At 42.7% G+C, this 19135-nt stretch overlaps 1 protein-coding gene across 4 annotated transcripts in view; it reads left to right on the top strand.

Moving 5' to 3' along the window:
• Window positions 1–19135, top strand: part of RALYL (RALY RNA binding protein like) — a 157468-nt gene that overhangs the window by 16782 nt on the left and 121551 nt on the right. Inside the window, exon 1 of one of the 4 annotated variants that reach the window (XM_066578489.1) lies at window positions 11809–11932. The exons of 2 other annotated variants lie outside the window; for them this stretch is intronic. In XM_066578489.1, the coding sequence (XP_066434586.1) occupies window positions 11902–11932 (31 nt within the window). In that variant the 5' untranslated portion in view covers window positions 11809–11901. Of the gene's footprint in view, window positions 1–11808; window positions 11933–19135 lie in introns of those variants that run through there. One more of the 4 variants, XM_066578487.1, reaches the window with a different exon arrangement.

Raw genomic sequence — 19135 nt, 5'->3', positions numbered from 1 at the left:
AGCTCATAACAAAAATGGCACCAGAATCAAGCCCAGTACATGGGTACAGTACCAGAACCTAGCTCATAACCTAAATGGAACCAAGCTCGGTACATGAATGCTGGAGCAGCATGGAGATTGTGTTGTGGCGGCACTGATGGGCTGACAGTGGCATCTCAGAACATCAGAGCCCAAGAACAGACTAATGACGTTTTTAGCGTTTTTTTCTAAAAAGGTTAGCAATAATTAGATAAAAAAATATATAAAAAGGGATGAGGAACATACAAAATGCACACAAAACAGTCATGAACATAAAAGGGGAAATAATGGAAAATATCAGTCTTACGAAGTCTGCTCAAATACCCTCCTTGTTGCAAGGAGCACGAGTAAAGATGTGGATGGTGTGATAAGACTTTGCACCAAAAATGACAAGCATCGTTAATAAATGTGCATTTTATGACCCATTTCATGGCTTTATGTCCCTTTTATTCTAGGCCCTTGCATGTATTGGGCTTATGCCACGTACTTCAATGTGTTGGAATACTTTGTACTAGGAATAAAAATCAGATGCCTCCCTGCAGCAGACAGAAAACTGCTGCATGCAGAGTCTGGCTATGGGCAGCGGGCCCTGCAATGGCCTACACTGAGGGAAGTTCCCTACAGTATGGCATGAACCACGCCAGTATAACTGAGATGTGACATTTCAATTATTCTGCCCCAAATCTAGTATAACACATTTTGTTCCGACAGGCACATCAGACGGAAGAGTTTGCACTCCTCATACTGAAGCATTGATTTGATAACTTTACTTGTTACTTCTACCCTTTTATTGAAATATTATACATTCTGCATCAGTGTAAGATTTTTGGCACAGATTCCAATGTACAGTAATATTGAAAATTCCCATATGTGTATTGTACTCGTACATGTGGTGGTTGGTGTCTACTAGTTCTGAATGAAAGGAGTTACCTTACTTACAGGAGTTATCCCATAATCTGCTTGTACCCCCTATCCAGAGGATAAGCGATGATAGCCTGATCAGTAGGCGTCTCACCACTGAGATCCCCACAGATCCTAAGAACGGGGGTCCTGTGGTCCCTTCTCATCACTGCACTTCCTGCAAGGAGAAGGAATTTGAATGGAGTGGTGGTGGCACGTGTGCGGTGCCATTTCATTCATCAATGGGACTGCCGGAAATAGCCGAGCATCTATTTCCACCAGTTCCATTAAAAATCAATGGAGTAGCCGCCGCTCCATTCAATCCCCCATGTCACTGCCAGTGGGTGCAGCGAGTCCACAGTGAGTGGAAGGGTGGAGCACTAAACCTCCATTTTCGGGATCAGTGGGGGTCTCTGTTAGATTTTCCCCCTCCACCGACCAGATTTTCATCACCTATACTATGGATAGGTAATAAGTGGATTTTGGGATAACGCTTTCTTTTTAAAGAGCACCTGTCATGTCCTCCCGTCAGTGGGGCCAGCTACATAGACTTACAGCCATAGATTCACTGGCTCTAAGAGTGTCTTTCTCTTATTCATACTTGTTCCGGTTCGCCATACAGGCTCCTGGTGCTGTGAATGTGTCAAGTGGGCGGCCCTCAGTGCTGACTGTCAATGGGTGATGGTAGACTTGATTAACAGTGAGCGATTAGGACCGCCCACTTAACACATCCACAGTTTGCAAGCTCTTCTTGGATGCGGCTCCTGGCACTGAATGTGTCAAGTAGGTGGTCCTCATCACTCAACTGATTGTGAGTCGTTGGGACCAACCATTTGACACATTCATAGCATCACAAGTCCAGTCTAAGTGCTCATGCGTGGGCACAATGCCAAGTATGGAATAAAGAAAGACAGTTGGCGTTGGGACTGCGCCTGCCAAGCTCGTTGACGTGCGAACATGACGGTCCTCTTTAAGGCATGGATTGCAAAGATTATGCCATCAATATCTTGGCACGAGGATTTCTTTAAATATTCAGCTTTTTGATGCAAGCATGATCGGTTTTTACCATTTTAAGAGTCGGAAGTACACAGTATTCACAGTAAGGCGTTATCCTCTCTTGTTCCCGCTTATCGGAACAGTTCGAGTCAAGATTGCAGCAACAGTGTTATTACCCCAATAGACTTACACTTCATGTTATTTATAAGGAAGAATGGAGAAGCGACTTGATGCCACCTCTGGGTGTCTGAGGCTGCCGTGTCTGCCTATCTGTAGGACTGAACCCCGTCACCCATTGTGATAAACACCAAAAACTACGCTGTCTGGAGGTTTTTCACAATGCGCTTAAAAGAAATAGGTTTTTTGACAGAGTGACACTTCTATCAATTTCTGATGCTGGTAAATTGCTTATTTTGCAGCAGAGGTTATTTATTATTGATGCGGTTATTTGATAGCAAATTCCCAAAGCCGGCTTTCTTTAAATGGTAGTTTTCAGTGAAAAGAATGGAACCATATGAAGAACATTGGGAGGAAATAAGGAAATGAATAAAGACCAATTTCTGGTGTTATGTACAGTGCAAGAGGGGGCCCTATATGTAAGGCATATGGACATCATAGGGGGGGGGGGGGGACTCCTGGAGTCTCTTTGTGAGCCATAGCCTTCTGATGAAGTGGTCCCTTTCTTGCATTAGTCGGCCCCATTGATTTCAATGTCTCATGTAATCTTATTGCACATTGTGTCAGGATCAGTGGATGTGGACCTATTGCCACACACTAGTTGGGTTTGGGGCCAAATCCAGAAGCAACACTTGAGGAACCCAAATCTTCACACTTTAACCCCACTTGTTGGGATGTTGGCCTCACTGTGTGGGCCCAGGCTATTATTCTAGAAGTGGTCCCAGTAATGTGGCAGTTAACGCTTCTACAGACCAAGGCACGGTACCTAGGCGTGGGCAGGATCATTACGGGTTGGGGCAGGCAACGTAACTTCAGAACGACTAACAAGCCAGAGGTCAGGACACAAACAGGTTTAGCTCAGTATAAGAAGACAGAGGTCAGACACAAAGAATTGGTTCAGCCCAGTAGAACAAGCCAGAGGTCAGGACAGGCAGCATATAGAAGTCTGAAGTGGAGAATCGGAGCATAGTGGATAGCACAGTAAGCTGGACCAATAAGACCACAAACTCTGGCAACCTCCGTTAGGGGGAGGACGTCTAATATAGCCATGGGTACCATATGACTGGCAGGGGACAACTTGGCAAGATGCATGCTGGCTCTTTTAAAAGTGTGATTGTGTCTGGAGGCACAAGGTTGGAGACATCGCTTTGGCATATTGTGGGGAAACAAATTAATGTAGATGAGAATATTTAGGACTTACCTGGCATTAGCGGCCAAACCCAAAAGATTTCAGGCAGACCGCTAAGCCTGTAAACATCCCAGGGAGCAGTTGGCAACCTTGATCCTTATGCATCCAAGTACATCCACACCGAGGGGGGGCCCCGGAGAACACCAGATATCAGTGGAATCCAGGAGGGTAAGCCGATGTATGCAAGGAGAGACCCAGCGCTCATAAGGAAGGTAGGATCAGACAAAGTAAAGCAACTTGTAAATGAGAGAGAGACGTTTAACTTCTGAAAGGTTTGATTGTTCTCGAGATTCCCCACCCCAAAAGGAGTATAGGAACCAGTGGAAGGTGTGTTGGATGCTTTTAATTAATCCAAAACCAAGTTTAACAGAGTGCGTTTACAATGGTAGGGTAATGAGGTATGCAACGCGTTTTGGGGTTTCAATACCCCTTTCTCAAGCATAATTGGTAATCGGGAGAACTTTATATGTAAATGACACATTCGGTTTGGAGCGGTGTCCATCAGCCGCGCCCAGGGATCGCCGCTGCATTCCACAGAGTGACATGTAGCAACTTACTTGAAAATCTGTTTAGTGATGTAGGGTTAATGACTGTTTTGACAGTAACTGAAGGAACATGGAGATGATTACACCTATTGTACTCCGTGTGATTTTCGAAGATTGCAATGTAGTTTGGTGGATGGAAATATGCAAATGATTTTTACATCTTGACATGAACGAGGATACGGCTATTGTGCAATTAGAGTAATTATAACATTTCAGGCAGTTAAGTAGAACTGCAATGAGATATTATTTCTTCTATAGTCTACCTACCGCTCGCGTCTACAAGTGGATGTAATTGTTAGGTTTTCCATATTGTGAATTCATTTTGGCTCCCTAAAAAGAACCCTCTTTATTTAAAGTGACAGTGACAGGAAACTTGCCAAATCTGTCCACTGCCAAATGCAAAATGATTAAAAATAATTAAATTGCAAAGAAATCTGGGCTCCCGACAGCCGTCTTGTTCTCTCTCTGGTGCTGAGGTGTATATATCAATAAGCCTCCTTATCCACGGCTTGAGTTGTTAAAGGGAAGCTATCATGTTCGTTAAGCTTCCATCACGAATAGCCGCTCATATGCAAATAAGGAAGATGGAAAAATGCCTCTGAGGCGCCACCTATTGGATGGCAGCATTTCTGCAAATCCATGTCAGACCCTTTAAACAAGTCTTTTATAACAATGATTGGGATTTGTAGGAACGCTGACATCCAATAGGTGGCGCTGCAGAGGTATTGTTCCATCTTATTCGCATATATATCCCATAAGCCGTCTCACTCACCAACTAGGTTCTCTTCTTAAGGAGAGATGATGCCTTTTCCGATCCTGATAGCAAATTAGACTCGCTGATTTCAGTTGTCTGTTAAGAACTTGCGTGCTATGACTGCAGTGCCTGGCGAGAGGAGCGCACCTCTGGGCAGAAGGTTGAGTCATAATTTCGGCACCGCAATGAGGCGTTTGTTCTGGTCTTTGTAGAATTGTCTTCGGCTACTCTTGGTAAGCGGTCGAGCATGGACGGCCTATTTAACACCTTAACACAGCATCTTAGAGTGATTCACGCCAGAACTTTGACTTGGCCGCTCTGAAGCCTTCTTGTTTCTTTGGCGCCATTCAGAGATGGACTTGCTTGTGTACTTTGCGTCATTGTCCTGTTGTATAACGCAACTGTGTTTAAGCTTTAGGTCAGGAACTGATGGTTGGATGTTCTCCTTCAGGATTTTCTGATAGTCCATGGTTCTATTAGTTATGACAGATGTCCAGGTCCTGCAGAAGTAAAGCGGCTCCAGAGCATGGCATTACCACCACCAGGTCTGACTGTTGATATGACGTTCATAAAGTGGAACGCACCGTTAGCCTTTTGCGAACGGTCCTACGGCACTCGTGTCTTCCAAAAAGTTCCACCTTTTGACTCTTCAGTCAAAAGAAAATTATCTCAAGTCTTGAGGCTCATCTAGATGTTGTTTTGGCAAATGCTAGGCATACCTTTTAGGTAGACCAAAACTGTCAGCAACACTTTGCAGCAACTCTCCCATTGGTGTCATATTTGCCTGTGATCTTTCTCATTGTGGAATTGTGTCTGATTTTTGCAGGAAGCAGACAGCCCCATTTCCACTTCTGTGACTGGATTTGGTACTACAGGCAAAATTCCTATTGAAGTGACTGTAAACTTCACCTGCAATACCAAGCCTAACCACTGCAGTGGGGATGGAACTGTCTGCTTCCTGTAGAAATTGGCTTATTGCATAAGCGCACTAGCTTGGCAAACAGCTAATTGATTTAGGATCCCAGGAGGCCATACCTCTACTTTTGATGGCCTATCCTGGGGATAGGCCATCAATAGTTCCCAAGTGGACAACCCTTTTAATAAAGGTGAGACCAATGTGTAAAGAGTTGTTGACTGAAAGTTGCCAACCTATTATAGCAGCCTACATGCTGAGAGGAGGAAACCATGTATATATACCAGTGCTATAACGTGAGCATGACTTTACCTTGCAGATGACATAGAGGCAAGGAGCAGTGATTTATGCGGTAACACTGTAAGCTCATTATATTCTAGTTACACTGACAGCGACACTTTATGGCTTCAGCACTTAAGCCTTGGCCTATCATGGGGATGCCAGCTGAAAATATGATGATGTGTTTCTAAGAAGCAAATTCCAGCACCTGAAGGGGAAAGGAAGAGTCATTTATTAGACTGTTATGTGGTAGTTATTATTTGCTGCCTATTAGTAGCAGGATTGCCTGTGTCAGCAATTTAAATGCCATTAAGGGGGTCAATAATGGTGAAATCGCTGGAGCGCAGAGATGTCCTAAAGCAAATAAGCAACATAAAATAATTTTACGGTATACGTACTTTCACAACGGCTCGGCTACAGTTTTTGCTTATTTTACAATTGTTTACCTGTTTTCTACAAGCTAGAAATCTATCTCTAATAAAAGAAACGGCTTAGCCTTTTAAAGGGTCTCTGATGTATTTTAACCCCATAACGCCATAGGACATAAGACGTAACCTTTTCCCCCCCTTATTTGTGAAAAAAAAACAAAAAAAAACTTTAACACTTAAGAGAAACCCCCACATATGTGGTATCATCATGTCTGTAATGACCCGTACTGTAATTTGAGCACACTATTTATCCTGCGTAGCAAAAACATACAAAAATTGAGGCAAAATGCTTATTTTGCTCGTTTTACCTCCCAAAAACCGCAATAAGTGATCAAAAAATCTATATGTACCCCAAAATGGCACAAATTAAAACTGCTTGCGACGCAAAGTACAAGCCCTCACAGGGCTTCATCCATGGAAAAAATAAAGTTATGGGACTTTAAATGCCATGATGTAAAATAAATTAAAAAAAAAAAGTTGTGGAAAAACCTAAGATATTTTTGGTATTGTTGTAATCCTACTGACCCGCAGAAAAAATGTATTGACACTTATGCTGTATAAATGACACTGTAAAAAAAAAAAAAAAAATGGCTGAATTGATTTTTTTTTTTTTCTGCCTGCTCTCAAAAATAAGTTTTACAATATATTATATGCACCCAAAAATGGTACCAAAATAACCTATAGTTTGCTACGCAAAGAACAAGCCCCTATACGGCCGTGTCAGTGGAAAAATACAGCTTTTGTAAAGTGGAGATAAAAACCCTCCAAAAATTGTTGCGTTCTCATGGTCAAATAGGCTGTGTCCTTTACGTGTTGACTGACCAATCCAGGGTTTAGTTCATCAGTAGCTGGATGGGGGTCTGCCACACAGGATCCCCGTCCATCAGCTGTTACTCTTACCCCACTGTTCAGGGCAGCGGATCAGACGTCGTCCCCATTGCTCAGAGGCGAAAGTCGGAGCGCCTCCTTCACTCCCATTGAAATCAATGAGGGTGGCATTCTGCTCCTACACTTTCTGCTCAGGATATCATTGGTTACACTGGATAGTGGGCTGGGTGATCAGCTGATGGACAGGTCGATTCGTCCAACTACTGATAGACTATCCAGAGGATAGTCTATCAGTTAAAGGGCAGAAAACCCCTTTAATTTGAGATTGGCCAATGCACCAGGTGTTCAGTAAAACAGCAACTGACCCACTCTGCATAATGCTGATGTAGTAAGGACAAGCCTTATGTCTATATCGGACGTAAATAGCTGTCCAAAATGGAGTTACACACAATATATTAACATGCAAAGCATAAAATATGAATAACAAAGCCAAAAGTGGCGGAATAGGAAATCTGAGCCTAACTATTAATGCAATGAGACCCTACCTAAAAGCGGAAGCCCACCCTGATGAGGGTGACCATCCCCCCCCCACGTCAAGAACCTGCGGTGACCATGACTTTCTACAGCACAGGGATATGTTGGGTACAGAGAATAACAAGGAATACAGTTTTTTTAGATGGAGGTTTGTGCATGATGAAACAGATGGAATACAATAGCAGTATAGTCTGGCGTTGGATGTCACAGCACCCAAATGATCCTTAACACAAAACAGACTTATCTGATCGTGGATCATAAGAGCCACATGCGCTGTCAGAAAAGAAGTAGAACCAGCATGTTCCATGAGACTGATGCCATGATGTCACCCTGGACCTCATCCAACATGGCCATGATAACAAATTTGTCACTTGGCACAAATTATCTTGTCACCTATCTGCTGTGTAGAGGGATCAGCCCTATTCTCATTCTCCCAAGGAAGGACCAGAAGCAATGGGATGAAATTGAAAGGGAGGAGACTGCTGTCACTTCAATCAGCTGATTGGCAGGGATACTGGGCTACGGATCCCTGCCGATCATCTATTGGTGACCTATCCTGAGGACAGCTCAGCAAGTCTCCTCCCAGAAAAGCATTTACATGCTTACTCGTGGGTAAATATTCCATTCCCATTAATGGTAGTTATGATAGTTATATGTTGTACTCCATAATTGGTGGAGTACCAACATAGGACTATAACCACCATTGGTGGGTTTAATGCACATAATCCGTCCCTTTCATAAAGTTCTTTAATGATTAAATATACAGGTGGGCGATAAGTTATTGATTCATGTGATGTTCTCTAGAAACGTTTATTGGTCAAGTAGTGTTTTAAATGTTGGCATGCATGAAATATTTGGCTATGGGTAAGGAGCATGAGTCATGGAATGGTAGAGTTGGAAGGGACCTCCAGGGTCATCAGGTCCAACCCCCTGCTCAGTGCAGGATTCACTAAATCATTCCAGACAGATATTTGTCCAGCCTTTGTTTGAACACTTCCATTGAAAAAGAACTCTCCACCTGTCATGGTAACCTGCTAATTACAAATTAAGTATTGATGCTAATGCTGTTGGATGCTCTCGAAACTCTTCATTTGGAAGAGTCCAGTTGGAACTTGAAAAGCTGTCAATTACTGTACACTACGTTTTAAATTTTTTATTTTTTAACGATCTTCACCCTCCAGTCTCTGTTGGCCTGGTGTAAGCAGTATACAACTCTTGCCGTAAATCTGTATACAAGACCTTGTACTTGTGCAACGGGTGGGAGATCCTCAATGACAATCGATGGGCAACATAGTGCTTGGAAGGGTTGTGGCCTCTATTGTTTGGACTCTACAACTAATGTAACCAACTTGTTTGCTTTCTATATGGATACTCCTGATGTAATCCACTTGTTTTTTTGCAAAAAGGCTGGAGGGGGGCTCCCTTGCTCCCCATATTGGGATCCATTCCAATTTTAGGTGAAAATAGAGCATGCATAAAGCAAGGAAAAATGTATCCCATGTTATTTTATTGGATGCAAGTGCCGATTCACAAGATATGGCAGTCTATTTGTAAACGCCAGCTTTTGGCCAGCTGGTTTAAGGATCCTGATACCTTTTTAATATAAGCGTGGCTACAAGCTGGCAGAGTTGTGAGATAAAACCCCTACTGGGCCGCTGAAGTGATGATCAGAGTTAGAGGCTGAGGAATGGGTTTTTACTGAACATGGTCGTTCTCAGCAGCGTGCCGTTATCACTATGACTTAAGAGGCCCCGCTGTGACATTGTATTGCTCGGTAAGAAAACCTTCAAAGGGTCATTTTTTTTGTATCAGATCATGACCTTGTGTGCAATACTATATAGCAGACAGAATGAAATGGTAAGTGAGGGGATTTTCCGCTGTTCTAACTTTTACAACACCTTTATTCAGATGTGGCCAGGTCTACGTTGTAGTTCATATTTTGGTTGAAAACAAGATGTCCTGAATCGTTGATTCATAGGGAATACAAGTATTTACCTAAACAGACATGTCAGGAGAGGTCAATACTAGGCCCCCTGCCAATCACAAGAACAGGGTTCCCTTGTGCCCTTGCCGATTGGAGTGCAATCCTGCATATTTACCAGTCCCACAAAGATGACAATAGCAGCAGAGTGCTGAGCTTTGGACTCTACTCTGACAGTACCGGACAGTTGACTGGACCTGACCTAAACGGATATCATAAGAAAGGAACAGGCTAGGTTTGTAGACTGGGCAACAGGTGATGGGAAAAGTAACACCTATACAAGTAGGGAAGGGAAAGGGGCTATCCCTGATCCTAAAGTGATTAATTCTGCTAAAAAACTGAGCACCTGCTCTGAAGCAGGCCACCCTTTGAGAGAAACCTATTGAACCTCCCTGACAGGAACCTAGAGAATCTCCCTGCATACCCCTAGATCGGTGTTCCCCCCCCCCAACTCCAGTCCTCAGGGACCACCAACAGGTCTTGTTTTCAGGATTTCCTCAGTGTTGCACAGGTGATGTAATTATTGTCGTTGCCTCAGACATTGCCACAGGTGTTCCTACCATAGGATATCCTGAAAACCTGGCCTGTTGGAGTCTGTGAGGACTGGAGTTGGGAACCCCTGCCCTACATGAAATAAAAGGGACAACCCCAAGAATTGCGGCATGGCTAAACAGCAAAGGCACAGCACCATGCAACACACACTAGTCAACTGGCACTAAAGGAAAAGACCGTAGAAAGAATAGCGGGAACAATCTGACCCAGAATATAGGCTAAATAATAGAATAGCTGGATTTCTCAGGGCAAAACGTCTCAAGACCAGGAATACAGAAGTATAACTGGCACCCTCTGACAGGAGTAGCTCTCAATTGACATAACACAAAGGTCTCCATTTGTTTGTAGGCTATAAACATAATGTTATGACGGAGTTTCATATTGTTTCGTTTTTCTTTTTTTCAAAATTTCTGGTCTTGGAGTGCTTTTGAAGTGTAAAATATGCTATATCAAAATGCCATGAAAATGTGTAAATTTTGTTACATTTGTGGTGAAATAACATTTTCGTCACCGAAACGCAATCTGATGCTGCTTGTGAAGACTGCCTATCATCGTTATTTTGGTATGAAGGTCGGGGACCCGGATAAGTCATGGGCTCCACATATGTGTTGCAACTCTTGTTCAGTTAAACTATGACAATGGCTGAAAAATAAAAACTATCTATTGTTGAGCCTATGGTTTGGCGGGAGCCTACAAACCATATTGCTATTTCTGCTTGACTCCACCTATAAAGGCAGGATGGTCAATGATGAAAATAGGAACAGTTCAATACCCGAATCTCCCACATTCAGATAGTTTTCCGGTTCCTACTCCACCCCAACATTATGAGCTTGAAGTAGAAAATGAAGAAAGTGTGGAAAAAGAAGAACCCAACACGCCTTCCACATCCCATGACCCTGACTTTGAGGTAAAAGATGATACACCGCACAGACTGAGTCAAGCGGAATTGAGTGATCTCATTCGAGACCTTGACTTGTCAAAGGAGAAGGTGGAACTTCTAGGGTCAAGACTTCAACAATGGAGTCTTCTCCAACGTGATGTCAGGGTCTCACAGTACAGAGAACGTCAGAGGGATTGGCTTCCTTTTTTTCCACCTGCCAGGAATTCTTCCATCAATTTAGATGTCATTAAAAAAAAATGTTCAAATGCACTTTTCATTTTTTTTTTTTTTTTTTTTTTTTTTTTTTAGCATATGTAATTAAAATGTATCATTTTCTCTTAATCCGTTAAAATATCCTACTTCCACCTATTGTAGATCACAGTAACTAGATCTAATCTTTAAAAAATTGTCCTATTCATTTTTCTCACCCCAAAATTAGTAAGATTTGACTCAAGTTAAGGAAACATTCCAAGATATTTTTTTTATTGGCGATCCCGGCAGGGGGATGCTTTGTGATCAACCTATTGTCAAAAGACTCTTGTAACAAGGGAGTGTCCAAAGCAGAGACCTCTATAACAGCATTAATAAGATAATAGTAATAATGGGTATTATTAATGTCGGTTGATGATGATTCTAATAAAAAAATCATGATGATCTTAGTAGAACGATAACATGAGATACTAAATAATGGAAAGCATTGCAGCAGCCATCCGTGCTTCATCCTAGAAATGATCTGCTCCTTGCCTCGCTCCCCCTGTACTTCCCAGAATGGTTTCTACCATGTTCACGGTGTGAAATTGCTGGTTAGCTCCCATCAGAGCCAAGTGTCTCTGCAAAGCAGAAGCACAATCTGTTCCCTTTGTGCTGCCGTGTGAATAAAATAACCATAATCACTTGGTGAAAAGTTGCTGCCCTCCCTGGATCACCATGTACAAGAGTAAGCGCCGGAATCAGAGATGTGAGTATATTTCATTTCTTCTTCCTATAAACCCGTTAAATCTGAGCCGGGCATCGCTGGCTTATTTTCCTGTGGAGTAAGACGTAAATCGATAAATGACATTCAGCGGTGAGAATGACTCGCTCGACTTTGATGCATTAGGAGAAAACAAAGAGGGTTGATGATGTATCGCTGGATCAGGGAAATAGTTCCATTGTTACTATGGAAACTCTTCTAAATGGACAGCCTTATATCCCTGCAAATTGCTAATTTAAGTTTTAGATGACTGTGCTCGGCTTCATCTGGGCTCTGATTGACACATTAGGGTGCCACCTAATTGCTTCAGCAAGCTGGTACACAAAGTCTCGTCTTCTGGAGTAATGAAGGCTTGCATCTTCATGTGGCTACAGCTGTTGTCAATCGAGGATAGGAAAGCACTACCATGTTCTGTGCCTATATGTACGCAGAGCCGAGTTGTACTAAAAGCAAGATCTGTACTGTGTGAATGAAGCAGAGCTGAGTTTGACATTTGGTATTACGGATTCTGAAATTTCAATGGACCGTGTGGGATTTTGCCGTAAGACTAAAATGTAGGGTCTGTTTTAACTTGTTAGATCTATCTTGAAACTCTTAAGAGGACTACCCAAAATTGTATTGCATAGTAGTCTTCTGGGGATAGGGGGAGGAGGGCTTTTTCAAGAAGATGGCCAGTATGCAAATTATATGATGGAACTGAAAATCTGGACTGGGTATGGAGGTGGGCTTCTCAAAGAGGTCTTTTGGAGAGCCATCTTTCTCATGGCTAGATGTGAGAGATGATGACTAGCTATGTAATATTCGCTGCTCCTCGTATCTCGCTATGTAATATTCGCTGCTCCTCGGATCTCGCTATGTAATATGCGCTGCTCCTCGGATCTCGCTATGTAATATGCGCTGCTCCTCGCATCTCGCTATGTAATATGCGCTGCTCCTCGCATCTCGCTATGTAATATGCGCTGCTCCTCGCATCTCGCTATGTAATATGCGCTGCTCCTCGCATCTCGCTATGTAATATGCGCTGCTCCTCGCATCTCGCTATGTAATATGCGCTGCTCCTCGCATCTCGCTATGTAATATGCGCTGCTCCTCGCATCTCGCTATGTAATATGCGCTGCTCCTCGCATCTCGCTATGTAATATGCGCTGCTCCTCGCATCTCGCTATGTAATATGCGCTGCTCCTCGCATCTCGCTATGTAATATGCGCTGCTCCTCGCATCTCGCTATGTAATATGCGCTGCTCCTCGCATCTCGCTATGTAATATGCGCTGCTCCTCGCATCTCGCTATGTAATATGCGCTGCTCCTCGCATCTCGCTATGTAATATGCGCTGCTCCTCGCATCTCGCTATGTAATATGCGCTGCTCCTCGCATCTCGCTATGTAATATGCGCTGCTCCTCGCATCTCGCTATGTAATATGCGCTGCTCCTCGCATCTCGCTATGTAATATGCGCTGCTCCTCGCATCTCGCTATGTAATATGCGCTGCTCCTCGCATCTCGCTATGTAATCACGTTGCAGTTTCCTTTCCTCCAGCCATACGGCATATACCTGCAGTATAGTAACAGTTTAATCTATAACTGGGCACTTTTGACACCAAAATGGATTTGCTTGTCTTGACCATAAAATATTTTGTCCTAATATATGTAACTGACATTCAGAAGCTATAGATGTAGCAGAGCCAAGTCTTCATCCTCTTGATATCCTTGTGTCATCTGTGTGTTTGGACAGGACTACAAATTAAATTTACATAATCAGCCAGAGAGTTTCCATGCTGTGAAGCAAATCTAGCCCCCATTCTTAAAACGACACCTTTGGTACATCTGTAAATGGTACCGGTCCCTTCTGTACATATGGACTATACAGTATACATATATCTTGGTTTCTGAAAGGGTTTGTTCAGGGCATAATCATATCGGCACTTGAGTTCTGATTTTAGCAGATCTGTCGTTTTCCTTAAATGGGCAGTTTCTATCCGTTTTGTATTGTCTTTCTAACCTTCTGCACATGATCCTTTACAAATGGATCTATTAAACGGACTTTAAGAACAGAACCAAAGCCAAACCTCGGTTCACTTCTATTAACTAGAATGTAAAAAAAAATGGAAATGGCTTTATATTTTCGCAATAGCGCGGCAGTCTGTACTATTTATTTAAAAAATGGAAATAAAACTGAATGGTATTGAACCGATTAAAACCGAAGGGCTCAAAATCCCACCGACATTGGAACTTAAAACTGAACTGTTTTCAGTTTGGCGACTTCTCTAAAAGAAATGCAAACGTGCTGATGTGAATGGGAGGCGTTAGTTACAATCCTGGTCACTTTGACAGCTTGGTGACATCTTTCATTTCTTTAAAGCTATTGCATCAGTAGTGATCTAGGGTTCGTCTGAGAGATATACATGGACAAGGTGGAGGCAAAAAGTCTGATTCAGAGAGAGGCCTCTTTGCAACCTGATTGCAAAGTTGCAGAGTAGCCTATGAGAAGCGGGAATCCGCTCATTGCGTCTAAGTCCCATGGGAACCCCGCTATGACTGAAGTAATGACAGCATCCTGGAAGTGGCGGCCTCCTGCTGTTGATTCATGCATGGAGCTGTTGGACAGTGCAGTCCAGGGCTGACTCTTATCAGTGAAAATTGAAGCGCTAATTCAGTGCTGTTGCAATGCAAGTTACTAGTAATAGCACAACTTAATCAGAAGACTATGCAGATTTCAGCGTAAACATGTGGGGTGGAATTTGGCACGATCTGTGGTCATTCCAGGGACTCGACATAGATCAGTTCCTTAATTTTCCGTGGACAATGGAGGATGACTTCCTGGATGATCTGTCCCTATGCTTGTAGAAGGAGGCCACTTTAAACCTTTCCAATCCAATTTGTATCGTGGTTTTCCTAGGGGGCTTACTCTTTTTGCTGTTCTACAACGGCGCTATATGCTGGCTAAAGCCAGTACTGCATGAGGTGACACATTGGATAGGCTCCGATAGCAGAGAGGCTGTCAATATACAGTAAGAGAACCTCGACAGACGTCTTCTAACATCAGAGCTGTACAGCCTTAAATCATAATGTCTTCAGACGTCAGACTGGATTGAAAAGAGTTAAACTTTTTTTTTTTTTCCTCTTGTATAGCAGCGGTCCTCTTTCAAGGGTGCCTGGTACCCCCATGTCTACTGCTTGCTCCAGCAATAACTTTACTGACAACAGCCATGTAACTGCTGCAGCCAATCGCCAACTCCCTTCAGCTGGGGGGTAACTGCTGAAGTCTCTAACAAATATCTTATTGGTTTTTTTTAACATGAAATGAGAACATGTAAATTACATGTTACAAAATGTACCCAGTGCATGGGGGGTACAATACAGTTTATAGCCTTTAGTAGAGACAATCAAGTAAGTCAACATGTGGCTCACATTCCAATTTATAATGGGACCTGGCGATGTTGACTGGCTAACTTCTCTGAATCCAAACCTACCCATGTTGAAGTTGGTGGGAGAAGATACCTTCGCTCGGTATGCGTATATTGGGTTGTGTTGGTCCCATCCATTATCTTTGTGCAGATCGGGGGATAGCATGGGCAAAGCTTAACGTGGGGATATGATTGATAAGAGGAGAGAAATGGAACGCTGACCCTAACAATGGGTTGCTCTGTCATGGGTGTCCACCTGGATAATAACTCTGCTGCCTTATTACATCATAAATACCTAAATTAGGCAATGCCTATGGATAGATTTTCTTTTGTACCCAATAGATTCATTTTTGAGGCAGGAAAAATAACATGTGTCCTGAGAAAAGAAGCCATTTTGGCCAGTAGTGTTTTTAAATTTTCCCAATTGGCCAAATCTGTTTCCAATCAGGTGTTACATCACACAGCTATTTTGGACTCCTAGAAAGACTTGTCAATGTTGGGAACTCAGGGGTTTTCTATTTTTTTTAGCTATAGAAGATCTAGTCATTGTCAGCACATGTGATATAGACAAGTCAAGGGGGTGCAATTTTTCTATACCCAATGATAAAAGGGCCACACCTGGGTTCCAATTAAGGTTAGAGTGCAAAATTGAACACAATGCTAAGTGTACTTGATCCCATAGTGGGTTAAGGAGTTCACATGACCACCATATATGTAACAGTGAACCGATTTGTTTGACATCTCCAGCAAATATTTGGATGCTGGGATGAAAGTTTGACCAAACAATAGGGAGTCAAGTACCATCTATACTGCAGCTTACTGTTGGTTTCAATGTGGTTTATATAGTGGGAAGTCTTAAGGTTGAGTTGAAATGCTGTTGTCCACTGGTCTGCGCGGAAAGATTCTTGGAGGTCTTTTTCCCAATTCATTTGGAACTGGAGAGTGGATGGGGAGGTTTGTGATGATACCTTTTAGCCTGATTTCCGTGGTTCTATAAAGATTTAATATTTTTTGAGCAAGGCTGTAGTCGAGGGAGCTAATGATGAGGGGAATGTCGTATCTGTAAGGATCTATAAAATTCTTTGTGCGGGGATTGGTGTCTCTCATGTAGTTGTGTGAAAGATTTCATGATTGGTCCTTCATTGGTCCTTGGGGGGAGGGGGCATGATCTGTGAGAACAGAAGGCCAGAGTATAGGTTGTATCTTCGTGAGCTATCCCTGTTTGGTGCAGCGTAATTGAATTCTCCAAACCTCATTGCTTGTGTATGGTCTGCAAATAACTCATAGTGGCCAGGCTAGCAACTTTGACAGTCTACGGCCTCAAACAGGCAAAATATGCTTTGGTGTGGGGAATATTGCAGTTCTGTCTGCTTTGCTGCTATATACAATGACTGCAGCAGAAATATACCCTCTCCCAATGTACAGACCACATTTCGAATAGGCATATAAATGTGATGCAGCAATTTTCTCAATAAATATATCCTCTGTACAATATCTGCCTGAACAGACTGTTATATAGGCATATAAACCTGATGCAGCTTCTGTCCTGTGCTCAGCTATATTATGGTTGCTGATTACACTGTGCCTATGTTATATGGCTAGGTCATGTGATGCAGGAGTCCAATGAAACTGCGGCCCTTATGGAAGATGGTGACATCCGTAAGGCGTCCTTACTGCTGATTGCCTGCACGCTGACCTCTGCAGCATGCATTATAGGAAATTTGATCCCACAATTTTCATCAAAAATCTGTTTGGACTAACGCGACTCGATTTTCGTGAATCGGGACAATTTTAGCACTCGACCTATCAGGATGGGCGACACTACATTTTAGATTCTCAGAACGGTTGTCATTGCTTCTGCAGATTCTTATTTTCACCCGTTGCAGTGAGTATTGCTGACACCATGAAAAGTCTTGTTTCTATTAACCATTGGAGCGTTGTCACACTCCGTTGCACCTTTATCTTCTCCCTGTTTCTTGGTGATTGAATTCATTGATTGCTGTTGCATAGATGAATACTGATGGCTTTAATGACAGCATGATAAAAGGATCAAAGATGCTTATTAGATGAGAGTAGACGGAATTAGTTGGAAATAAGGCATGTGCGGGCTGAATAGTAATCCCTGGTAGATCGCAGTCTCTGCGCCTCATTTCCTTCTCTTGTATTCGGTCTTCATGCATTTGGTGTTCTTACTAGATGCACTTGCTGTTTTGCGTTTCTAGGTATATAATTGTGGTATCCGTCTGCAATCTCGACCAGAACAAACCAATAACCCATGTAGTGTATTGGTGATCTCATGGCTTGTCTTGTGTCTGAATGAAGAATACGAAGTATGAAGCATAGGAAAACATCTTGCATACTAGATAGTATAGATCTAGCAAAGCGGAGTCTCACATTTCGTGTATCTCATGGTGATACCTCAATCTATGGTTTACGTAGGACAGTAACTTGACTGAGTGGTGGATACAGTTACATAAAAAAGTGACCCTTTTGGAAATGATAGCTACCATGGGAGCCGTGAGAGAAGGGGAAGACTATAGGGGAGACAGCTGTGAAGTACAGTTGGCTCGAATGGAAGGATTTGGAAGTGTTGGCGGTACCTTTTGCACCTGCTTCATACAGACCACCAGCACTCTTAACATATGAGAAATAAGAATAGTGTAACAATGGACTACCCTGGTCAAGGTCTCAACCAACAGTCACATTGGACTGGTTATTTTTTGTAAGGTACACGCTAATGTTGAAGTATTTTAATTTGGGTGATACCCAAGGGATATTGTAGACTTTAGGTGATACTTGAGGGGTATCATAGACTTATCAATCAGGTAAGCCTAATTATTATGCAATGCATCAGAGAAGAAAACAATTAGAAACGCACAAGTGATGTTTCCAAGCTCTTCCAGGATTCTGCTATAATGTGCACCAGTTTCTGTCATGCATTATGGGTGAAGCCTAGTGGCCTGTCACACTACTGTTTTTAAAGCCTCATAGTTTCTGGTTGTCTGAGGGAATCCAAACATCTTAAACTATTTTCAGCTCTTACGGCCTCATGTCCAAGGGGAAATTATATTTGGCAAATCCACACCCCATAGGAAAGCATTGACCATCCGCAGTTAAATAGCCGCGGATGGTATTTTTAAAGTGATTTGTGGATTTCGCACGCATGAAGAAAAAACCCAACATGCTCCATTTTAGTGCGGATCACGCGTGCGGGGGCTCATAGAGCTCATAGCTCAATTGATCTCCCGCAAGAAAAAAAGACAATTATAGAGCATCCACAGCAGAAATCCGCGCAGGCCTGATTTTCTCCGTAAAGAGGAGGCCTAAGTGGTTTATCTAATAGTGAGCTTAACATGAAGGGTGTGAAAGGACATAATAAAGGAAACCGCAACCCATCTGGATTTTCCACAATGCTTCTAGGGGAAAAGTTGTGAGGACAAGCAAGATAAAGGAGAAACTTTTCAGCACAAATGTACGATACTATGTTTGGAGGAAAAAATGTGACACCACAAAACTGTATCCTAACTGTGAAGCATGTCGGAGAAGGCTTTATGACTCAGGTGTGCTTTGAATGGATGTTCGGTGATGCAATAATGACCGAGAGTACACAAGTAACTCCACTAAAGAGTGGCTGAGAAAAGATGATTAGTGTTTTGGAATGGTTAAGTCCTAGTCCTGACCTTAGCTCTATCAAGATGCAATGGTATAACCCGAAGAGGGTTGTACACACAAGGCATCCCAGAAATATTGATGAACTGTAACACGTTTGCAAGGAGGAATGGCC

The sequence above is a fragment of the Eleutherodactylus coqui genome, chromosome 9, assembly GCF_035609145.1.
Source record: "Eleutherodactylus coqui strain aEleCoq1 chromosome 9, aEleCoq1.hap1, whole genome shotgun sequence".
In the NCBI taxonomy this organism is placed as follows: Eukaryota; Metazoa; Chordata; class Amphibia; order Anura; family Eleutherodactylidae; genus Eleutherodactylus; species Eleutherodactylus coqui.
This window is presented reverse-complemented; position numbering and strand designations above follow the sequence as displayed.